The sequence below is a fragment of the Rhinolophus ferrumequinum genome, chromosome 14, assembly GCF_004115265.2.
Source record: "Rhinolophus ferrumequinum isolate MPI-CBG mRhiFer1 chromosome 14, mRhiFer1_v1.p, whole genome shotgun sequence".
In the NCBI taxonomy this organism is placed as follows: Eukaryota; Metazoa; Chordata; class Mammalia; order Chiroptera; family Rhinolophidae; genus Rhinolophus; species Rhinolophus ferrumequinum.
In genome coordinates, this window is record NC_046297.1 from 33,570,782 (window position 1) to 33,597,502 (window position 26,721).

A 26,721-nucleotide genomic window follows, 5' to 3' on the forward strand; every position below is an offset into this window, starting at 1 on the left:
GAGTAGAGGCAGTTAATATAGTAAGTACATAATTAAGTAAGAAAAGGTCAAAGTGAGGTTCATAACACACTGAGAAAGGGAATGTTAGAGATTACCTAGAATTTAGCATTTAGGAAGATTAATAGGAGAGAAGGTGAGGAGTAAGAGAAGGGGAGCAAGAGCAACAAATAAGATGCCTAGAAAGGCACTCAATATCTGGATTACAAATGTTTGAAAACTCGAGTAACAATTTTTATGTCTGGATTATATCTCTTTGGTTTACCAACTTCTCCCACAGTGTTATTTTATGTAAAGCATCCTAATAAAGCCTAAGATTATGACTGGCTTCTCATGGCCATTACTGCAAGAATTATATCTTACCATTGTTTATAAAGCCCTCTTAAAAAATGAATTGCTTACATTTAAGAGACTTTTAAATTCACTTTATAAATATGAAAGCAAAAAAAAAAAAAAAACCCTCTGAATTCTGTGTTATCCTAGGAGGTACAGAGTAGGCAATCCCATGAAGACCTGCCTCGTCACATTCAATAGAACAACTGCAAAAGCAATTTGTTACAAGCAGATGGATAATTGAATACTAAAAAGAATGATAAACTAGAATGAAAATATATATTGAAATAAATTTGTCTAGGCTTACCATGAAACTTCAGATTTACACAAACAATTGTATTTGAAGAAGTCAGAAAAAAAAATGCCATCCTATTACGGGTGCCTGTGAAAACAGAACTTTACACATGCTATAGCCTTTATAGTCACCATTTACTTGGTTGGTCCAAATATTTATAGTTTATTGTCATGACTGCTAAAACTGGCAACCACAGGATTGTTGTCTCAATTAGGACAGTAAACAGATTGTCTCTTTTTTTTAATGAAAAAAAATCTAAAATGTAATACTTCACAGTTTTAACATGTTTATTCATCCAAACAAGCTAAAAAATAATGGTGTGACATCTGTTTGAGAGGCATTGGTACCTCAAATTTTGGCTGCCTCCCCACCAATTTGGTTGTTGTTTTTTAAAATGAAGAATAGGGGGAGGTATTGTCATCAAAAAATCTTCTGGCATTTAAAGTATCTTATTTTCCTTGAAATAAGGATCTCATGTCTGTTGCTGGTGATAAAAAAAAAAATTGTTTAGCAGCAGTTCAATTGTTTTGAATAAATTTACTGACTCACTATGGCTATTTTCACACAGGTATAGTTTCTTTAAGTGACTCTCCAGGTTCCCTCTAATGTGCCTGTACAACGAGGGCCCATACAAAGTAGTTACAATGTTTCTATAGGTACTGAATTCATCTGCTATAGATTTTATTTATTTATTTATTTATTTATTTATTTATTTATTGGGGTGACAATTGTTAGTAAAATTACATAGATTTCAGGTGTGCAATTCTGTATCACATCATCTATAAATTACATTGTGTGTTCACCACCCAGAGTCAGTTCTCCTTCCATCACCATATATTTGATCCCCCTTACCCTCATCTCCCACCCCCTAACCCCCTTACTGCTATAGATTTTTAATGGGGGTTGCACTGAGTGTCAATGGAACAAAATCTAGCAAACACCATTCTATACAGGCTACACTGGAGCAATTCTCATAAAAGAAGGCAGTCTTGCTAAGGGAGAAGCGGTAGGAATTTCCCCAGAGAAGCCTCAGGTAAGTGTAAAGAAACCTAATTGTTGGTAAAGAGGGAAAAAATCTTATTTTAGATAGTCTCTGGCTCAGCAACATTGTTATGGATGAAATACATCAAAATCTAAAATTTCAGTTTAATTTATAGAAGCTTATTTCTAAAGCATGTCTAAAGCATAATTTGCTCTATTGAATTATCATTGACTATAAATTTTAGAATTTGGAAAATATAGAGCTTTAGTGTTCACATACAAACATTATAATTAAAATTTAGTTTTTTTAATTGGGAATGAAGATGTATACTGTTATAAACATTGAGTATGATTTTTTACAATACTAAGATAAAAATAGCATATTTGGTTTCCTAGAAAAAGAGCAATGCATCTGTTCTACAGTAATGCCAGTTGTCTTGATCTTAAAGAAAACCAGGATGAAACATATATTGTCCAAATACAACCAATGACCATAAATGCTAAATGTTGAGTTGATGAATATTGTGATTTTTAAGTTTTATTTATTAAATGCAAATAATTTTGATAATCTACTACACGTAAAAGCTGTGCAAAAGTCTGAGAGGACTAAAAATATTAACTTAAATTTTAACATGAATTTATTATATATGTGCAGATCATTACATTATTGGAATTACAGAAATAAATAACATATTCTCAGTATCTTGCAATCATTGCCTAGGGTGGGAGTATTCCTTGCATCTTTACGAAAAATTTAAAAGACAGAAAATCTTGTATTTTGCCACCTTAAAACAATAACAAATCCTATGCTGGTACTAAGATAGACTTTTTGTTTATTTTGTCTGAAAGAAATTCTAGATGAGGTTATATTTTTATAACATCTCCTCACAAATGAATTTTATATATTTTTATTTTGCCTGCAAAGTAAGAACCAGCAACACTTCAAGCTTCATTCACATAGGCTATATGTTAAATCTGCAGAATTAGTTGAAATTTATTCTGCAAAATATGTTATGTAATAGATTCTAACATTCTGAAAAGTCATTATAATTTTTTCTTTTTGTCTTCTGAATTACTCTAAGCAATTACTGGAGGGGAAAAAAACCCATGCTTAATATTTGTGTCTGGTGCCAGTGTCAGATTTATGCCAAACACCACTTACTATTCAAAAGTGTGGTCCCCTGAAACTGCAGGCTGGATATCACCTCTCTGTCTTCAAAGATTAAAACTAGACTCAATCTGGGATTTCTCTGCAGAGGATTGGCTGCTTCCCAGTTACTGTGAGCATGAAAAATGCACTTCATGAAAACAGTGTTACATAAACATACATTGTCTTAATTTACCTGCTATTTATTAAAATCAGAGTTTTACCTTTGGGACTTACAGTTGCGTGGAGCCATCATAAGTCAGTCAGTCATAGAAATGGCCTAGTCATAGACTAAGGGTATTGATAAAACTAGGTGATGAAACTTGCCTATAATCATACTATGTTTAGACTAATATTTATTACTATCAGAAGTAACAATATAATCTTGCATATTAACTATATCTTAATTAAAAAACAACAACAACAACATTTTTTCCCCCAAAAGAATACCTTAAGAGTAGAAGAAGATAGTAAAGTTATTTTCAGGTTAATGAATACTTAAACATTTCCAAGAGTATATTCACCTATTTTAAATACTGTAAATTCTGCCATACCTCACTTGAATTGGTATCTAATAAACAATTATTACACATCCTCTCACTTAAATAACCACTGAAATCAGAAATAACTTTATTTAATATGACCGTTTTTAACACCATATGGGAGGGAAAATAACTAAATGAAAATTGTTCACGTAAATGTGATAGGACTGGGGAAAACAGCATTTCTTGACATGTGGCACATCACTCAGGAAAATAAAAGGCCCATCACATCCAAAATGCCAGCTTGGATATTCCCTTGCTACCCACTTTACAAACAGACATACCACATGGCATTAAATGCTGTAACCTTTCTTAAAAATGACACTTGGATTGGTCCGCTGTGGTGAGTGTGTAAGAACTGTTAGTCTGTCTCTTGAGTCTGTGATTTCAAGGAGAAAAATCCAGTAAATAACAGTCTAAATTTTGCCCTCAAATGTTTGACATAAATGATTTGTGAGAATATTGGAAATTTTGGCTGTTTCCACACTGATGAAATAAAATATGCTACTTGAAAAAATTTTGCAGAACATAATACTACACAGTCACATTCAACTATTTGCAAAAGTCTCAAAGAATATGCAGGGTATTTATCAAAGCTTTTTTCTCTTGGCAAGTATGAAAACAATCTTAACATTTTATGTATTCCTCATAAATACAATGTATATACTATGGAACACTGTGCACATGTTTCAAACTACTCACTTTTTATAAATCTTTATATAAGGTAGCAGCTAACAACTCTTGTGGACACATATTTTCCCATTTTCTAAGCTTTATGTATTCATGTGCTCTAAAAATATGAAAAAATCCATTATCAGTAAAAATATTGAATGTATTTATCATTATGTTGCAACAAATGCAAAACACCTTGAAAAAAATTATGTAAACAGAAAACTGCATATGCAAGTAATATGAAATATATATTTTCTTCTATTATTTTTCATGAAAGAGTTCTAACAGATTATCTCTAAAGAGACAAAGTGTAATTTTGCAAAACAACTTTGTATTGTTCAGTTTTAGGAGACAACCCATGAAAATTACTAAGTAGGTAGGCCTTTTGCTAGTACTCTTGTGTGAAAAAGACTGCACAATTAAATGACAGGTTACGTATCTCCCAAAAAAAGAGCAATAAACTGATACTATAAGCAGCCAGAATACTATAATTAAAATAGATTCCAAGTTTATATTAATACAATAAGTTAATTAAAATCAAGATCAACTGAACTTTCTATTTACACCAGTTTAGACAGCCCAAGAGGAAAGGAATTCTATTTTAGAGACATATGTGACTTTGAGCTTCTGTCACCCAGGTTCCATTTCTGATGGAGCACATGTGCACTGAACAGTTGGCAAAGAAGGAAAAAGATTACTGTAGATGTATGTGCAGATATTCTCTCTAATGATAGAAAATACATCTGGAAAGAAAGCAGGACTTCCTTGTAAAATGAAAAATTTCCCATGACTTTTTCTTCTTTCTTAGGCTCTGAGTGTGGTTTGAGTATGTTTCTGGAAATAATATATACTTTTACTACTGATATATGTGGAACAAAAATGGACTTAATAATCTGTACATGATGAAGTTACACACATAAATTAGCTAAACCATCTGAAGAATTTAGGATCTGTTTTCCATTTTATGTAAATACACCAGGAATAGGTTGCCTGTCAAAATAGAAAGATTTATAAAAGTATCTAGTAGCATACATTATACTACATTGCTAGGTAAGGTTGTTTTCTTGATATCCTATGCAACTATTTAAAAAGACATTCCTGCAGACTGAAAGTACCAGCAGAAAGAATTCAAGATGTTGTAGTTTTAGTACTTCAGAAAGTATTGGTCCCAGGAGGTGCTTTTATAAAATTATTTCCTTATCATGAATTGATTGCTGCTCAGCTAATGTTCATCTGGTTCCAGATCAGGGTCAACATCTGTGGTCAATCTGAGATAAAAGAAAGCATAGAAAGCCAGTAGGAGAGCCAATATAGCTGCAAGTACAAGGCCAACTTCCTGAGGAAAAAAAAAAATAGACTTGAAATCGATGAAATGAAACTGGTTAAGATTATCAGTTTCATCAGATAAAATAAGCATAGAATTCCACAGTCCACAATGAATAATTTGAACCTAATAATTGCATTCTTTTAAATACTCTTTGCCATTAGGAAACTTATTTTGTACTTGACAATATCCATGGCAATGTCAAGTACATCAGTGGGTGAGTCATTTCTATTATTTTTATTTCATTTATTTATGTTTCCTAATAGTAAAATTAATATTCATACTTTTAATATACTTTCATAGTTTGGATATCAAAAGGCTGGGGGCAAGCAATGTGGTCTGTGACTACAAAGTTTACCTGTTCTCTATTTGGTTATGTTTGACTTTATTTTTTGTTTCAATAAATTTATTATTATAGCATTTCAACACAGATTTTTTTTAAAGTTATCATTTCTTTTCTAATGGGAAGAAACAATTATAACCAGTTTCTAGATTATATCTCTGTAAATATCTTTATTAAATATTATTTTGTTGAAAATACTTTTTAAATTCTAAATTTTATAGTTTATAATGTGGTGAAACAAAACTGAGTACTCTTAGCTCATGAAGCACGCATGATACAGTGTAATTTATCACAACTGTGAAGGATGGTCCTTGGTATTTTGTTTGGTGATTTAATGTGAATTATTAATTAATTGTGTTGAAATAATAGACAAAAATTTACTACAATGATAAAAAAAATTCGTATTACCTCTAAAAAAGTCTATAAACTTTTAAAATATATACACACCATTAAGGAACTTCCTTCATATTAATATATCATTTGACTAAATAGAAAAAAGAGCAAATAGTGCCAGTTCAGTATCTTAAACGGCCTAATAGTCCCTTGAAACTTTCATTAGTATCACACCCCTTCCTGGAATTATTTTATTAGGAAGCAACTTATTTGCATTTACATGAGTGCATTTTACATTTCATAAGAATGTAAAATCAGTAATTCCACATATGCCAATAAACTTTAAAAACATTAGAATGAATATGGTTTATAATCAACATGAAATTTTTACCTGAATGTTGAAACTACAAACGGATACATTATACAGATTAGCTTCATAATTACATTTATTTAGATTTCCAAACTATGAAAATACATATTAATAAAACCATAGAGTTGAAAGACTCAGTGTCAACTATTTTTGTAAGATTTGATTTTTTTCAATCTAATATATCAATATAGTGTCAAATGAAAGTGAATTTTTCTTTGTTGCAGTTGGAACACTTTGGCATCCGAAGAGGGCATGGTAGTATCAGACAGGTTTCATTTATTTTCTTATTTCCACAGCTGTGCTCCCAGACCCATCTGGTTACACAGCTACCAATTTTAAGAGGATGTAATAAACAAGTGACACACAACTGCAAAATCCATCTGTTCTGTAGTGGACAACAAAACTGTTCAACAGCAGTCACCATTCACACAAGCTTAACTCAACAATAGTTTTTACTCCTGATTGGAGATTATGATACTCATCTCATTGATAATCATCTCTAACTGGTGCTTTTCAACCTTCTTATCCTTTCAAACAACTCTATCATCTTCACTGTAGATTTTCAGAATATCCAGACGCATGAAAAAGGGTATTAAGTGTAGGAAGCAGAGAATATTCACAGAATACAACTTCAAAGGATCCATTAATTCAATTAAGTCTATTCAATATATGGTGTGGGGGCTTAAAAAATATTGGATGGGGAGGTATAGCAAATCATTTTTTTCAAAATGTCCTTACTCTGTTGAAAAGATGAGCATTGTATGAACTGCATGTCTGGAAGGTTATAACAATGATAAAATTTGAAAACACTACTTTCAGGATGCTGGTGACACAAACCATAACTGTAAGCATTGATGATTTCTGCTCCCTGATTATTTTTAGTTTTAGATCAGAAATAACAAAAAAGAACAAAAATAATGTTTCCTGCTGGCTCATCCCATGTGGTTGTTAGCAGGATGTAGCTGACACTTGAATATCTAATTTATGTAACAGAGAAATTAAGTTTTTGATCCTTATTATTCTATTATGATTATACCTTTCAGCTAAACGTTTTAAATACACAAATTAACTAATTAATTAACAAATGCAGATTATCTTTTTCCTTCTAAATACTGAGAAACATGGGTATTTTCATCTTAAAAACATTTTTAGTGTCCTTGTAATTCTTGAAAAATAATCTTCTAATTGAACAGCAACCAAATAGCAAATATTAGTTGTGCAGGTATGGTTTAGGTGGCACTCATTTCATTACTTGATTATAAATTATGACATTTTGTTTACATTGGTAAGAAACAGGAAATAAAAATAGCTTCTCAATAGAAATTAATTCCAGATTTTGACAGTTATACTCACATCTTATTCTAAATCATCACTATTCCCTCAAAACATTTTCTATTTCTAAACAAACATTTAGAAAGAAGTGCTAGAAGCCTTGGAGGTTAAAGACCCTAGTATATAATTCTTTGTATCTCCAGTCTATGATTTATGATATTAAAATTACGTAAAACTTTGAAAATTTTACAACAGTAATACCCATAATACTATCCCCACAACAAAACAGAACATTTTGTAATATATAATACAGTGACATAATGCAGGTTTAGTTGAAGTAGGGGATCTTGAGCCTAATGACAAACATCCAAGGAAAGTTTTATTTATATAAACCAGTAATATAATGAATTCAAAGAAATACTTTCTCAATCAGCTAACAATTCATAAATGATTTCTGTGTGCTAGGTTCAATGTTAAGTGTTTTCACTGTATTACTTAACTCCCCTGACAACACTGTGAGGTAGGTAACTGGCATACTCTCCATTTTACAAATGTGCCAGCTTGGACTCAGGTAGATCATGATAAGAAAAAGATGCAAGAGGGATTTGATCCTAGGCCTCTCTATTTTGTGTTCAGGGTTGTCATTGCTGTAATTTTTCTACTCCATGATGTTGCTCATAGTTTTGTAGATTTAAATTATTTTAAGAGTATAACTATGATTCATTCTAAAGAATAAGTAGTAAAGTGATAAAATATAATATTATGGTTATTCTGTACCAACTAGACAAGAGTGAAAGATGTTTGATGTTCGTTAGTCCCTAGTTGCTTCTCTGACATTATCAATATGGATAAAATCACTCACTGGGGAAATTAAATAGCATTAAATGGCAATTGCTAAAAGAAACTTTGTTATTTAAAATCTTATGCCAAAATGACAATGCAATCAAAATTTGATGAGGCAAACTAATTAGTATGCCAGTTTTGAAATGAAAAACACCTCCATCGTTCTGATTCTAAAAACTTTCATATTTTAATGGGCTCTTCATACAAATTTTCGAGCAAAATAAACAGTGTTTAAAGTTAAGGCTTTTTTCCCCATAAGTTTACAAATCAACATGATAGCTAACTTACTAAAAAGGAGTTATGTTTGAATTTCAGTCAGAAACTCTTTTATACATACTTTACACTGTAAATGAAATCTAAGATAAAAAATGTTTTCTCATAAAAGAATAAATTCTACCTTTTTTTTTTTAAGACAGATAATTGCACTATAAGGTAGACTTAGCTTGTACTGGGAACATAGTTATTTCCTCTTATTAAAACAATAACAAAAATTATAAAAGCAAATAAAAAAGAGGATGTGCATAAGAAAATGGTATATATATATTTATAGTTAAATGGCTGCACTATTTTTCTAATTCTAATTCATAGCTGTTCATTATATTGTGCACAAGTGGAGTTTGGTACCCCAGTATTTTTCTTTAAAAAAAAAAATCTCAAACAAAACACCATGTTGTGAAAGATAAAAGTATGGGTCATATTGCCTTGGTGGAAAAGGACAAACAATGCTCTCATTACAAGAGACAATAGTCACATCACTGAAAAACAAAAAAAAACTAAGCACGGCTTTTAGAAAGGTCATGTCATGGAAATAATTTTAAAGATGAATGAAATTTCATAGAAATTAGAAAAAAACTTCAAAAGATTAATCATCTCTCTTTTAAACAAAAAGGCAATTTACCTTTTTTCATTAAAAAATGATACACAGCACTAACTGAGGAGATTGTGTTTTGAAAACATACTGCATCACAGGGCAATGCTTGATCAAAATCAGCAATCAGGAGTAAAAACAAGGCAGTGTTTCATGATCGTAATAGCAAATTCTGGAAGACAACCAAATATATTATCTGGCAGTTCAACAGCTGTTACAGCTTGGGAGTAATACCTTGGCATTTGCTACAAACTATAACTTAGAAAAATTGGTTTTTCATCTGTCAGATAAAAATAAAAATCTCCTTTAAACATTTTAATATTTAAATAAAATATAAGTACTAGTCACTTTAATTTTATACATTTGACAGTAGAACCACCAAATTAATTTTTCTATTTATAGTTTAATTTGACTCTAAATTCTTGGCAAAGAATTGACATGGGTAATAACATAAATGTGATTTCTTGAATTTCATTGTACTAGCACATTGGATTAATATTGGCTAACATCATTCTCAGTTGCATTTATCTCTTTTAAGCAGTTAAAACACTGATTTTCTAAAAGAACAAGCTTGAGAACATCATTAGAATTTCATCATAGAGAGTACTGACAACAATAATAATACAAAGAGTAAATTCATATATATTAATGATCTGAGTATATATAATTACAACTAAAATTTAAACAACCATCAAATGAAATTTATTGAAAAGGAGAGTTTTTGATTCAAGCCACATAAATCACAGGAAAGTATATACAGTAGCTAGAGAAAAAATAAATTGCAACTTTAAGTATAACTTGGTTCTTACAGTGACATTGCGTTTTATTTTAAGACCTGGTAAAATCTCAGGATAGGAAGGATGTTTCTCATTAAGTAAATTCTTTATAAAAACCTTCAATTCTGGCATTCAACTTAGATTTTGAAATGTCATAAAACATTTAGAATTCAACATTTATGCAATCCAGTTTTAGAAAATAAAATGGCATGCATATATCAAAATTTAAAGTTATCAAATATAGGTACCTTTATGCCTATTGCTGTTTTCTTTGCTTCTGCTTTTAATTTGGTTGCTCGTAAAATAGGTTTCGTTTTTTTATAATCCTGTTTACCTAGAAAGAAATAATTTCAGACAATGAGCTATGCTTATATATAATTCAAGTTTAACAGTTATCTGAAATGTCAAAGAATGTTTAAAAGGAGTAAAAGTGGGACACAATGTTGCAAAGTAGTTTCCAGTTATGGAAACCATAAACTTGTCACCCTAATGTCAACTTTTCCTCCTCTGTTACTTTTTCAGGAATAAGATTTAACAGACATCTTTGAAATGCTGTGCAGTGAATATCAAAAAAAGATAAAACTTATTTTAGAGAATAAGATGTTGAAAGTACAGAGAGTAAAACTTTTAGAAGCATTTGGAAACAAATGTGTAAATAAATGAGCATATATAAGATCCCATTAATAGGTAAAGTTAACTTTGTTTCGTAATTGAAGAATAAAAGCTCATTCTAAATTGATTTTACTATGGATATATTAAGTATTCAAATAATCAATTTGAAAAATATCCTCAAGTTTTCTTCAAGTAAGAAACTAAAGAAGGATCTGTAAATAATTAACTTTTAGTCACTGAATTATTTAGATAAAATATGTATTTAACTTTTGTTTGCTCTTAATAGAGGGCAGAACAAATATGGCTAGATAAAAGATATAGGCTAGCTACGTTTAGATATTAGTTTCAACCTTTTCTACCATATTTCAGTTAAAAATGAATAAAACTGAGTTAGTGTCATCAAATTTCCTTTTTTGTGTACCATCTCCAGATTCCATTGAGTAATAAAAGAGCTATTACACTGCCTGTGGAGAAAATAGATTTAACAACAAAAGCATGGACCAGAATAATATACCTTATTGTTAAACACACTCTTAAATAAGAATTGGGACAAATGAGTCTCAAATATAATAGTATAATATGCCATTCTGAATGGGAGTTAACATTTGACCACAAAATCTCTTCAGCTAGTTTATATTTTGTTATGCAGTCTTATTGTTTTCATCTTACTCCCTTTCCTTTTAGCGATCAGTTCGTTTCCAAAACTTACCCCTTTATATCCCTTATATAATTAACATAACTTCTAACTTTAATTTCCATGTCTTCCTCATACTGAAATAAATCTGAAAGTAGTTGATCTAAACTCAAATATACCATCAAAATTCAATGTGTAATATATTTCTTGTAATATATGTCTGCTAATGATTCAAAAGTATGTTTAAAATTCCATAAAGGTTTTTAAAATTAAAAATGGCAGAGAGAAGTAAGTCAAATGGATGGGAGTAATGAAGAAATGCTATAGTTCTGTTCATTAGACTCATAAAACTTTAGCTGAAGAAGCAATTTTTTAAAAGAGTATATGCTATTTTCTTAAGCTCTATTGTATAGCAGTCATTCTGGATCTATGAGCATGCAGAAGCTTACTAAATGTAATTTGATGATAGAGGTCTAATGACCCAGAAATGAACCGATTGTAAAAAATGTATATCAAACAATCTAAATTTAAATTATGGAATTAGCAAAATACAGAAAAGTATTACTCTGACCCATTTTAAATTAGCAACATTTAATTTTGCTGAAAAAACCTTGACAATTGTTCACTCTGATTTCACATCTCAATAGTCAGACTATTCATGTCATTTATTCCTGCTGATGTAAACAGTTCAGAGCAATGATCATGGTGACATATCAAATGCTTCCACTCAGGGTTACAAAGTAAGTTTCTAATGAGAATCTACAAACAAATTTGAAGGTTATAGATTTGAGTCCAAGAAGTCATTCTTGTTTTATTTTATTGCCCTATAATAATCTCTGGGTGCAATTGGGAAAAATGAATAAAGATTATCTTACACCATATGCTTTTCATACACATATGCAATATTCTGAATGATGCATCTATCATAAAACAAATTGTAATATACCTCAAAAAATCAATGTTAAAGTGAGAATTCATCACTCTATTTTACTTGCCATATAATCATTGGTTAAATAATGTGTTCTATTTCAATTCAATTCCTATTATCTTAGAGAAGAATTCTCTGGATTTATATTAAAGTTGTTATGAACATTTGAAACTGTATTTATAGTAAGTAGACAGTTTTAAAAATTACTATACAGCTAGTAATTCTCCAAATAGTGAATGTGTCATTAATTTAGCATTCTTCTTGCTGACTATGATATCCAAAAGTATTGCAAAACATGGTTTCAGTCTACTCAGTGAAAATGTTTACAGGGGCATCTATTAAGTTCTTTATAACTAAAACCAAATCTTACCATTATATCCAAAGAGGTTTCATTCATATATATATATATATATATATATATATATATATATATATATATACATATATATATATACACACACACACACACACATACACACATATACACATAGCGTATATATATATGCTTCAAAAAAGATACCTATGTTCACATGATTGTAAAAAATACATAAAATGCAGAAACCCCTGCATTCTGAGTACTTACACTTAGAAAACATACATTTATATCATCTAGATACTACATGTAGATGGTTTTCTGAATACAATTGGGTCCAATTTTGGTTATATCAATAATGCAATAACCTAAGTAGCTCTTTATCAATTACTCATTACATTTTATATAGAGAAAAGCTGGATAACTCAAGACTATGAAGCCAATATTGGGCCTCAGTCATCTTGTTTATCTATTCGCAACAACAGCATTCATGTCATTTCCCATGACATAATTTAGGTAAATATTACTTTACCCCCCTCATCTCCATGCTTCCTGATTGACTGATTTATGCTTCCTTCCTCCAAAATAATCCTATAATACTATTTTATGTTATTTTAATTTTTTAAATGTATTTTTCAATTACAGTTGATATGCAATATTACATTAGTTTCAAGTGTACAACATAGCGATTAGACATTTATCTACATTATGAAGTGATCACCATAAGTCCAGTACCCATCTGACACCATGCAAAGTTATATATTTTTTTAAATTATTGAACAGTGAAATTGATTCTTTTCCTTTTGGTATAGAGTTATATGAATTTTATCATTCATGTAAAGATTCATGCAACTACTATCATAATCAGGATACGGAATAGCTCTATTATTCCAAAAAACTCCCTTATGCTATCCTTCTATACCCACCTCAATTCCCACCCATAATTGCTGGCAATCACTGATCTAGCTTTCATTTCTATAGCTTTGTTTTTTCAATAACGTAACAATGGATTCTTTTATTCAGCATAAATCCTTTAAGTTCCATCCAAGTTGTATGTATAAGCAGTTCATTATTTTCTATTGCTGATTAGTATTCCATTATACGAAGGTAGCAGAGTTTGTTTTTCTATTCATTTATTGAAGTGCACTTGGGTTATGTCCAGTGTTTGGCAAGTATGACAAGAGCTACTATAAACACAGGTGTACAGGTTTTTATGTGAACACAAGTTTTCATTTATCTAGGGTAAGACTGCCAACTCATGTGTTAAGTATATATTTAACTTCATAAAAAACTGCCAAAACATTTTCCAGAGGTACTAAATCATTTTTCATTCCCAACAGCAATGAATGGGAGTTCTGGTAGCTTTGCATCATCACTAATATTTGATATTGTTTTATCTAGATTACCTCATTTTTTAGAATACAAATGTTCACAGTATTTATTCCTTTACAATCCATTTTATATATGTAAGGCCAATAGTTATGTACTCTTTCATTATTTATATTAGTAATTTGAGTATTTTTTTCTCAGTCTAATTAAAATTTATTAAATTTTGTTGATCTTTCTAAATAACAAACTTTTGATATTGTTGATTTTTCTCTTCTCTATTTTGTTTACTTCTACTTTAACTTTATTATTTTCTTCCATCAGCTTCTTTTGGGTTTAATTTGTTCTTGTTTTACTAATTTGTTTAGATGGAAGGTTAGGTTATTGCTTTGTCATTAACAGCTATAAATTTCCATTTAAGTACTGCTTTAGTAGAGTCTCATAAATCAGCAAGGAGAAGAAAAAAAATTATACACAAAAATACACATACACTTCTTTTATATTCACCTATGCAATTACTGTTACTAGAGTTAATTTGTTTTTTTCAGTTTGTGGATTAAAATTATTGTCTTGTGTACTTTCATTTCAGATTGCAGGACTTCCTTTAGTGTTGCTTGTGGGGCAGGTGTGCTATTGACAAAGTATCAGGTTTTTATCCAAGAATGTCTTAATCTCTCCTCTTTTTTGAAGGGTAGTTGTGCTGGATATAGGATTCTTGGTTGACAGTCTTTTGCTTTCAGCACACCATATGCAATGAGTTACTTTCCTCTGGCTGCTTTTAAGATTTACTCTTTATGTTTACCTTTCAACAATTTGACTATGATGTGACCAGGTGTGGATTTCTTTTAGTTTATCTTACTTGAAATTTGTTAAGGTTCTTGGATATACAAATAAAAGGTTTTCATCAAATTAGGGGAATTTGGGGATATTTTCAAATAGTCTTTCTGACATTTTCTCCCTTTCCTATCACCTGGAGCTATTATTACGGATAGACTGGTAGTCTGGATGATGTCCTACAGGTCTCTGTTAATTTTTTGTCATTCTTCATTCATTCTTTTTTCTTCATGTTCCTCAGACTGGATAATCTAATCTCACTTAACCTCTCTTCATGGTCCCTGATTCTTCCGCCAGTTCAAATCTGCTGTGGAGTTCTTCTAGTGAAATTTTTATATTGGTTATTTTATCTTTCAACTCCAAAATTTCTATTTGTTTTTATAGATACATAATTTACATTGCTATAATAATATTCTCTATTTGGTGAGGCATCATTCTTATACTTCAATTCTTTAGACATGGTTTTCTTTAGTTTTTGAACATATTTTAAATGACGGACTTAAAATCTTTATCCAATAACTCCAATGTCTGAGATTCCTTAGAGACACTTTCTATTCTTTTTCTCTGTTTGGACCATACGTTGCTGATTCATTGGGTGTTTAATAATTTTTGTATAAAACTGGAAATATTAAAATAATGTAATGTGGCAACTGCAAATCAGATCTCCCTGGATTTGTTGTTGTGGTTTATTCATTTTTTGTTGTTGGTGTTACTGTTTATTTGTTTAATCTCTAATTCTGTAGAGTCTGTATTCTTTGATATATGCAGACACTTAGCTTAATTTTCATCTAATGACTAGACAAGAATTTTCATACATGCCTTGAACCAGTAAGTCTTCTGGCTTCATTGAGGGGCTGTGTGTGTGTTTGTTGCTATATATTATCCATGCTCTGACAGGAGTTTATAGTTCTGCCTTAGCCATCACTTCCAGCTAGGTTCCTCAAGATCAGCAAGAAGTAAGAGATTATAGCCTTTTCAGGTCTTTATTGGGCAAGACAAAGCTCTGCACAGACACATGACTTTCTATGATTCCCAGGAATTTATGTCAGAGATTTTTAAAGACCTTATAAACATCTCGTTGCCCAGTTTTAAAAAGTTTTTAGGTCAGCCTTATGATGGCCCCAGCGAGTAATGCTGACTCAGGTAGTGGTGATGTTAAACACTTGCAATTGGTTGTTTTTGTCAAATACCACAGCGAAAGGGCTTTTCAACCAGAGTGAGCTCTAAATCGGGTCAAATAAAGACAAGTTCTGAGAACGGGGATTTTCAGTAGGCTGCCAGATAGGTCAACATAGTGATAATTTTCTGAGGATGGAGTTAGGGTAGTTCCAAACCCATTCTGCCTTCTTCATCTCAGGCTGCAAAATGCTGTTGTTTTTCACAACTCTATAGTTGCAAGGCTAAGGAGAGGAAGATGGGATTAAGGCAAGTTAAACAAAACAAAGCTTGGTGTTCTTATTGAGATTCAGCTCTCTTTCTTGAATAAACATTCTATGAACTGTTATAAGACTTTTGTTAACTTCCAGACATCTGAAAAAGTTCATTTTGACAATTTTTGTGTGACCCAGATAATTGTTAGGATGGAGGATGATTTATGGCACACTTTAAAACACATCTTTCTCAGCCGTAGCTCACCACCAACTGCCTACACTGAGCAAGTTGAAACTTGTCATATACTGTTACTAAGGTTCAACGCACAGCTTCCCATATTGAAGATCCCTGCTTTTCCATTGGATGGCACTGACAGCAATATTCACCATATTTTGTGATCACGGAAAGGCTCATGTCACACATCACTTCTGGTATGGCAACTTCTGTCAAATAAAAATGTTACAGTGTGTCCTTATCCACCTCATTCACTGGATCTGGCACCATGAGACTTCTAGCTCTTCTCCAAAGTCAAAATGACCATGAAAGGTAAATGTTTTGAATCAATTCAGGACATCAAGGCAGCCATAACAGCACAATTAAAGACACTCACAGAAGAGGACTTCCAGAACTGCTTCAGAAAGTGGCAAGAATGATGGGATGAGTGTGTTCAAAGTGAAGGGCAATATTTTGAGGGGGATTAATGGCAATCTTTTACTGTAATAATTTTTTTAAATTTAAACATTCACCATATTAGCTGATCACACCTCATATCTCTTAGAATGTTTTAAAGTCGCCCTAGTGATTACAAAATGTACACAACTTTTCAACCTAATTCAAATCAATATTTTATTCAATTTCCTAATTTTAAACATATTCTACGTTATTTAAAAAATGTAATCCAATGTATTTCATATTCTAATATAATGGAAAAAAGCAGAACATTGTTTTATAGTGCTAGTTTTACTAGTTGTATTATCAAAGAATACAGACTTTACAGAATTAGACTGACTTTGCTGTGCTTATTTTTGAACTTAGACATGCATTATAGGTTGGGAAAGTTGTATGTGTAGAGTGGACTTTTAATAATTCAGGCATTTAAATGTCTACAAACAAAGAAGTACACAAGTGAATATACTATTGTAGCACAAGTGTGTTTTCCTTAAAAAGGCCAGGCAAGAAACTGGTATCCTTGTTTTATGCATGTTCTTATTATAGCTTATTGTTTTGCAATAAAAAGTGGAAGGTACATGCATAGTTCAAAGGATTATACTTTGGTTATTGAAATTTTATATTCATCATAAAAACTTCAAGTTGTCTTTAGATAATACCTATGGTTCATTTCTGGAATAAAATTTACTACTATTCTTTCCAGTTTTGTACTCAGTTCAGATTATTCTAAAATTGATATATCTGTACTATTAAAAAGTTACATTATTAATTTTAGTTATGTGTTTGTAGTAATAGAATTTTTGATACTGTGAAACCAAAAAGTACAGAAACAAATAATAAATTATGGCAAATGTAATTCTTAATTCCTGATCTCAATTACCTCCATCAAAACAGCTGTAGCATTCTCTTTGATTTTTCTCTAAAATAACTACAAATTATAATTTAAACTTATGAGATACATTTATACTAACAAATTGTTATTTTTTTATGTGTAAGATGAAGTTGCAAAATTAATAGTTAGTAGAAAATTCCATAATATAGGAAAACACATTTGTCATCTAGTAAGAATATAAATTCTATTATCCAATATGTATAGTTCTTAATAATGAAAATGTATTTAGATGACTGCATTATTAAGATTGCCAACCCTTATTGAAAATTTCTCTAAAACTCATGACATTAGAGTTAAAATTCCTTCAAATCAATCTGAGATTCTTAATAAATAGTGTGTTTCTGTTAATGTGAATTATTCATTATAAATCTTTCCCTCTTACAACTAAACTCAAGATCATTCTTGGGATCTGGAACAATAAAACATATTTACTTTTATATGAATGCCTGGATTTATAAAAACTTACATAAGGGAAAAAGTATACTTAGGATGTGTGAACTTTGCTATTTATTCCATAATAGAGTTTGGCAATTTTTTTTTTCCAAATTAATGGATCTAATGCTGAAAGCTGAGCATTTCAAAATTTAAAAATATTAGAACTTCCATTTTCACACAGGAAATTTACATCATAAAATTGCTGTTTGAACAAATATCAGCAACTGAGTACCAAACTGCTATATGTATATGTACATACCATGTTTCCCCGAAAATAAGACCTAGCCAGACAATCAGCTCTAATGCGTCTTTTGGAGGAAAAATTAATATAAGACCCAGTATTATATTTATATTATATTATATTTTATTATATTATATAGACACAGTCTTAAAGTAAAATAAGACCCGGTATTATATTATATTATATTACATATTATATTATATTATAATTATAGTAAAATAAGACTGGGTCTTATATTAATTTTTGCTCCAAAAGACGCATTAGAACTGAATTGTCCGGCTAGTTCTTATTTTCGGGGAAACATGGTAGTTGTTAAGTAGAATGTGTGATCTCTGAAGTAAGATTATTTTGGGTAGCAGGTAACAAAATATTAATTATTCTCCGATGGAAAATAAGAAAAAAATATATTAGTTTATAAACTAATATATCTGTTTACTATTTTTACCAGCATCCACGCTCTTAATTTCACGAGCCATTATTTTTCATGGTTAGCAGTTGATAGAATCTCTGAGAATAGTATTGGAAATACTGTAATATTAGACATGCCACTGATTATAAGTTTTGTTAGTTAACCTTGTGCATAATTGAAAATGTTCACTTACGGTCATAAGAAATTTTATACCCTATTTTCTTAAATAATTCTTTCATTTGTTCATTAAAATTATTTATTGAGCACTTACTATGTAACAACCAGTGTTCAAGGTACTGAAAATAAAATAGTGTGAGCAAAACATACCAAGTGCCTGTTATCTTGAAACTTGCAAAAAGACAGGTAATAAACAAACAAAAAAATTCAACTTGCTCGGTGATGAAAAGCACTAAAAAGAAAAATACAGTTGGTACAGGACACAAATAAAGGGGAGATTGTTTCAGATAGAGTGGTCAGAAAAGGCGTCCTTGACAATGTCCCTTGACATTATCATGATGCCACTTAGCCAGATAGTTGAATAAATTAGGGAGAAAGTCATGTGGCTATCTGGCAGGAGTAATTCCAATTACTGGGAATATCAAAGCTCAAAGACAGAAAACACTAACTCCTGGAGGGCCAAAATGTCACTAAAGTCAGAAAGAGAGCTTAATAGGTAATAAAATAAAATTTTAAAAAGTTCAATTCTTGATAGCAGACTCAATAGTCCAGAACAGACCTTACATTTCACTTGTCAATTTCTGAGTACATGGACTCAAACGATAACCTTGGGAATAGGCAGGGTCTTTAGCTTGGTTTCCTGATATGTGATGTTTAAGAGCTATTTTGAAAGTAAGAATGAAGTAGTAACGCTTCTCCTGGGAATGCACATTTTTGGAAGTTTCAGAGATTGATTATATCATAAAAAACTAAATACACAGTTACACTGATTATTTTCACAGACGTCTTTATTTTCTGACTGTGGCTCGTTGATCTTGGAGACCAACTGAGTACTAATAAGTTGAAACATATGGTACAGAATTTTCTTATGGAAGATACCATACTAAATTATGAGAGTCTTTTGCACATGGTTACAACTAGCTAATTAATCTAGTCAATGCATTTTTCTAAGTTCTGATCATAGTCACCACAAGAAACTATCTTCTTTTACTGTAAGGAACAGCAGTTTACTTACAGCCCTACTCAAGAACTAGATAAACTCCCAATTTCAGTGCTATAATCTGATCCTGAAAGACTTTAACTGCCTCTCCACCCAACAATATATCCCAATGACCATGAAATGATATAAGCCTTAGAGAAGACATGAGAACTGCCTGAGATGCCTCATTCAGATATATGCATAGGAGGGAGATGAAAGAACACAGCTAAAATACAGAGACTTGCACATAAATCTCATTCATGGAAGTCAAATGATTTAAAGCATGTCAAGGTTGTGTCCAAGAATGAAACGTCGACTTCCTATACTTGACATTCTATATACCATCGCACAGGTACTTCTTTAAAAACTGGTATTACTTGATAATTAAACATATCCATACGTAAGATCCAACATTCTTCTACTAGGTATATACGATAGAGAAACTTTTATACATGGCAACCAAAGAACAGATATGTCTAAAAATGTTCATAGAATGCTCATAATAGGATTCAGAGAAAATAAGAACTGGGAATGAGCCAATTGTCAAAATCAGGAGGATAAATAGAGAACTATTAGTATATACAAAAATGAAATGTTATAAACATAGAAAAAGAATAAAACTCTAAAACATGATGTTCAATAGGAGCAAGTTACATAATATATACAGCATGATTTCATTTATGTAATTTTAAAACTAAATAATATATTGCTCGATACATATCTAGGTAGAAAATTAATAAACAGTGTTAATAAAAAATCAAGATGGTTGTTATCTCTCAGGCATAGTATCATATTGGGTAGGGTCATAAAGAGGCTTCTAAGGTACTAGTATACATCCAATATTTAACCTGGATGATAGTTGCTCTTGTGATTATTTTTTTAAATCTACATACATGTTTTATATATGTGGAGAACCTGAAAAACTTCTAGTACTGAGTAGGGAAAGGGACAGTAAAAGCCTCTTCAGTAGATTTCTGTGCAATTTTCTATCTCTAACAGCTTATGACATGGCAGAGTCAATGGGGCCTAAAGTGCTTTTAGCTAACTGAGACATAAAAACAAGCCTTTAGCAGGTCCCAATAAAAAAGGAGTGGCAGTCTTTAGGGTTTTGGAACACTGCCATACATCCTTCAGCAGGTAACAGCTGCTAAGAAACAACTTCTGGGTTGCTACCAAACTGATAGAGACTGACTACCTGGTCATGAGACTCAGAGACCATCTGGCCTGAGATACCACACATAATTAAGGTTATCTAATACAACTAACTATAAAATTAACCATTTTACTAGTTTAAAATATTGTTTGCTCTTTATAATATGCTTGAAAGCAGCTAGAATTAAACTGCTAGCCTTATAGATGACCCCAAAACAAAATCTGTAAGGAAATCCTTCCACTGGCCAAAGTTTGAGCAGTATATTTTGTTGTGCACTTTACCCAGAAAGAGAGGTAACCTAAAAAAGATACACTATTAGTTGTCCTAAATCAAAAGCTGAACCTGCCACCTAGTCAGTTTGGATTCTTCATGCCTATCAGTAAACAGGCAAAATGGGGAATCACAGTATTGGCTGAGATAATTGCTGGTTATCGAGGATAAAATGGTTTGTTAATACATATGTAGTGAAGGCAAAAAGGAACACAGAAAGATGTGAGGAAACTCCTGGAATAATCCCATGTATTACAATGACCAAGGTTAATATTTAATAAAATTTCTATATAAATTTGTAACTAGAAGAATCACCTAGGACCTTCAGGAATAAAGAGTTGGGTTACTCACTAAAGGCAAAAGCCTCATAAAAAACCAAGATGCAGGGCAGCCGGTTGGCTCAGTGGTTAGAGCGCAGTGCTTATAATACCAAGGATGCTGGTTCGATTCCCACATGAGCCAGTGAGGTGCGCCCTCCACAACTAGATTGAAAACAACGACTTGAGATGGAGCTGATGGGTCCTGGAAAAACACACTGTCCCCTAATATTCCCCAATAAAAAAAATAAACAAAACAAAACAATAAAACCAAGATGCTTGATAGAGACAAGATCTAAAATGAATATTGGAGGAGGCAGGTCATAAATTACAACTACTATGGCCTGTTAGAAAATTGACAATGATAATCTTAATCTATATATTTCTTTGCTCACTCCTAGAGTGCAATGACTATTTTTCTACACAACAAACTTCTTTTTAAAATCAGCATTATCAAAGTTTTGGAAATATTTCTTCCCATTCCTTTAGGCTGGGTCACAATAGGAAAGGGAAAGGGAAAGGGGAAAAGAAAAGGAAAGGGAAAGGGAAAAGAGAAGAAAAGAGAAGGGGGGGAGGGGAAGAGAGGAGAGGGAAGAAAGAAGTAGGACAGGAAGGAAGAAAGGAAGGAAGGAAGGAAGGAAAGGAAGTATCACTCAAGATACTAGACTTAAGAGAACAGCAGTCCCAGGCTTGCTTGGGAAACACCTGAGTAGTTGTTGTGGATTTTCTTAGATACCCTTCAGGTTTATTTTCATGATAAATGACAGAAATCCAAATTGAAAGAGCGTGAAAATGAGGGAGGGGGGAGGTGGAAGAAAAGGGGAAAAAGGAAGATTAATTGGTTTTTGATCAATTACAGGAGATAAGAGAAGATAGTTGCAAGTTTCTATTTCTTGTTTCACTCTGGAATCATGCTTGTTTCCAGCTCTGGCTCACATGCTTACAAAACCAAGAGAAAACTGTAATGGATACTTTCCTTGGGTTCATTTTAATTATTCTTAATGCCCAAAGAGATCATCAAGTTACTTCAAATTTCAGAAGACTACTAAGATTCACCTAATAATATATGTCTAGTTCTCAATTCAAGCAACTTGAACAAATCAAACTAGTCTGTCTCTGATTTTTCCTGTGAAACATAGATTGAAAATATATACTTGAAAACTCATGGTACATAATCAACAGAATTTCCTGCTTCAAGTCTTAAACAGGGATTGAGTACCAACTAAAAGCAAAATCAAAACTAAAAAGAAAATACTGATACAAAAGAATGTTCATATTGTGGTTGGATTTTTGATACAAAAGATACCACACATATTCATAATTTTTATTTATACATATTCTGCAATCTGTGTATCTGCTTTTTAAACAGAATACTTTAAAAAGCTATTTTCAGTTATAATTTCTAATAAGTAGATATCTATGTTAAAATTTCCTTTATTATTCAGTATAATTAATATATTTAACTTTAAATATATTTCTGTAAAGAACAAGTAGATATAAAAACATATTTAATAAAGATCATAAATATTTTGGTACCTTAATATTATCATTTACTATTCCTCATATCACATTAGGAAAAGATAATTTATATGCTCTATTTAATACAACATAAAATCATATGTTTATGTCATGAATTATTTCATATTTAATGCAATAAATGTGAAAGTTTTAACTATGCTACGGTTTTACTGAGAGTTTCTTTAATTTAATAAAATAATAGATTACTTAACTGCTTTTGGCTTTTGCTTTTTGATTCTTCAGCTTTGCCCAGAAATAAAAGTGTATCTTTGCCCTTGGTTGATATTACTACCTGAGCTCACTATCATGTGAATATCTGGGTACTGTTTTATAAATGTTCATTTTTCAGAAGCTCACTGTTTTTTTCTTTCTTAACAGTGGACTTTATACTAGTCACATTCATTATCATCATGTGACAGTACTGCTCTTCTTCTGCCTTTGCTGCTTTAAAAATTAATACACTGTTATTTTCTGAATACCGCATAAGCTGCTTATGAGTACATTATGCTATCCAGCAAACACATGTAGAAAAGCTTCCTAAACTGTTATTCTTTCAATGAAAATACAGCTGGTTCTGCTTCAAAGACAAATCTTTTCACCTGCAAATGGACTTGCTTTTACACTTATTCCTCAATTCATTGTCTTTTATTTGTGCCTGGAAATCTTTAACTGTCTTTAATAAGAAAAAAAGTAAATTCAGTGTTTTAATCTTGCAGATACATTCAGTCTTAATTCTGTCAGGGATGAACACCAAGTTCTATTCACTGTCTGATCTCTATAACAAAGATATGCAATTTATTGTCCATTTATATAAACCACACCAATTAAGATACAATAGAAAACAAAGTGTTAAGAGTCAAAATATTTGAAAAGAAAAATTTGCAATCTAAATTTAATTGCTGAAAGGAATTACAGGAAGATGAATTATTTACAGCATGCCAAAAATACTGACAAAATTAAAATTTTCTAATCAATACTAAAGATTTTTATATTTCCTTCAACATTTTTAGAATAATTTCTCATTAACTGCTCCAAATCCCTCTTTCCTTCCTCAAAAATCAAAACACTATTTGAAATCTTACTTTTCTCATGTTACCAATATTACATATAAAAGGACAATACAATTTGGCATATCATGTAATTTTCCAACTGCCATATGAACACAATTTTTAGTTATTACATTAAAACTACAAATAACTGTAGAAAACTCATTACAAAAGCAAGGGTCGGTGTTCTTTCTTATGGAACCCTATAGCAAGCTCAGTAGCTATGTCAGCAAAAAAAATGGTCTCCGTTTTGAGAGCTCCAAGATGAATAAAATCACAAATGGCATGGTCACAGGCAAAAAATATGAAAATGCTAATCAAGTTGATAAAGACAAAATTATTACAAAACAGGAAACACAGTAGAAAATATAAATCCAGTGGCTTATCACCAGCATAGCATACCATTATATTTAGCCATACATGCAAAATGAGGCCACATACTTCCTTTAAAAAAAGGTGTTATCTATAGAAGTAAAATTTACAAAAAGTACTTTTCGCAAAATTATTTAAAAATATCTGGGCAGAAGAGAGGAAGCTGATAAATTAATCTTTAAAATGAAAATCTCATGCAAACTATTTAAAACGATGTTATAGAGGCAACTCCAACCAGTGATACTTTTTCAATGCTTGAACAGAACTTGGCATTAATCATACATTGCAAAGGATACACCACTATTTAATGCTACATTAAGTACTAAGAAACAAGGACCATGTTATGGTTTGCTAAAAAGATAAACCAACAAGTTGCTCATGATATATAAATTAATTTCCCAAAAAATTATACTGAAAATGTTAACCAAGCAACAACTTATATATTCAGGGAAATGTAGTTAAGTAGAAGATATTAGAAAGTATATCAATGTTTAGTTTGCACTTAGCAAAAAGAAAAACTCCACAATTTTTTTTTTTTTTTTGAAGTTGCTGCTAGTATGTATAATGTACTCTTTGGGGTAGATAAAACCAAAGGTAAACAACAAAAAGTATCACAGGGAAGATAAAATACTAACTTCAGGATTATTAAACAACAGCATATTTCAATAAGTTTTCAAGTCAGTTAAAGATACTGTTTACTATTTTAAGAGAAATGATAGAGCATCTAAGACCAATATAAACAAAGTAGTTTAAACAAAGGATGTACAAGGCCTGACAATTAAGTTCGCGAACTCATCCTAGAAAAAGTGCTACATACCTTGTTGCTGAATATCACTACCTTTGAACTACTCCCTTTGGGAAGCTATGCACCAACGCTAATACCTAGTCCACCCTTCAAAGCAATTTTGGAACTCTTTCTGGAATGGCCATCAGAGCTGTCAACATATTACCCTTGACACCTGAATGTCATCACAATGTCTTCCTTTCAATATTTCCTCTCTATTCAGGTAAAGAAAGAAGTCACTGGGGGCCAGGTGAGTAGGGAGGGTATTCCAATACAGTTATGTTGTCACACAGCAGCCTAGCAGACTGTCCCCCCAGCCCCCCCACCCCCCTACCCCACCCCCCCGCGTCTTTTCTTAAGGAAAGATTAGTCTGTGAGACTGTGCATCTCTGGGACTATATATTTCTCTCTATCTAGACTCCAAAAGAGGGTTTGCGGCCAATGACCAGTAAGATTCCCCACGAGGGGTGGGGGGAGGCCGGGAACTCAAGCCAGGCGGAACCCCATGGAGACCCCCATGAGGTGCCTTAAAAAGATTTGGGAAGGGGCCTTGTCTCCGCTTCCCCCTGCCTGGAAAAAGCCACTGCTAGCTCTGACTTTTCCCTCTCACCTAACTGGGAAAAAAGTCTTGAGAGTGATAAGATTAAACTCTCTTCGCTCAGCTCTGTGAAACAATTTCAACATGTGACATATGTCCCTTAAAAGAGTTGCATACCTCACCTCAAAGACTTTCTTCTTCGGCTGTTTGAAGATCAACATAATTGGTTTGGGTTGTTTCTATAACATGATAAGTGAGTCTCACAGGCCATGCCAAAAACACTGCTACTCCCTTGTATACTTATCAATAAAAACCTCCAGTCGGCTCAAATCTGGGCTCCAGTCTTTCAGAACTGTGAGACCCCTGGCCTTCTGAGATTTAACTGTATTAAGTCTCTGTATGTTTCTTTCTTAAAACTTAACCCAAAGCCGCCCATTCTCGTACCCTCACTGCCTGTGTTGTGCTGGACGCGACACAGTTATTTGTTTACTGGTTAAAAACTCCCTCACAGTGTTGTGTGAGCCGGTGCATTGTCGTGATGCAAGAGCCATGAATTGTTGGCGAAAAGTTCAGGTCGTGTAACTTTTTCACGCAGGCTTTTCAGCACTTCCAAATAGTAAACTTGGTTAACTTTGTCCAGTTGGTACAAATTCATAATGAATAATCTCTATGATACCAAAAAAGGTTAGCAACATTGTTTCAATAAGTTCACAAACTTAATTGTTAGACCTATTCTATTTACAAAGACACACATACATACATGCATTTATGGTAAAAGAAAATAAATGTTCAAATGCCAGAAACGAA

General features: G+C 31.8%; 1 protein-coding gene across 4 annotated transcripts in view; it reads right to left on the bottom strand.

Annotated features, from left to right (window-relative positions):
• Positions 1-1,482: 1,482 nt before the first annotated feature.
• TRIQK (triple QxxK/R motif containing) overlaps positions 1,483-26,721 on the bottom strand; it is a 94,155-nt gene continuing 68,916 nt past the window's right edge. For all 4 annotated transcript variants that reach the window (XM_033126119.1, XM_033126118.1, XM_033126121.1 and 1 more), the window contains exons 3-4: positions 10,345-10,430; positions 1,483-5,303 (exon numbers count right to left, since the gene is read on the bottom strand). In XM_033126119.1, coding sequence (XP_032982010.1) covers positions 5,190-5,303; positions 10,345-10,430 — 200 coding nt within the window. In that variant the 3' untranslated portion in view covers positions 1,483-5,189. The remainder of the gene's footprint in view (positions 5,304-10,344; positions 10,431-26,721) is intronic.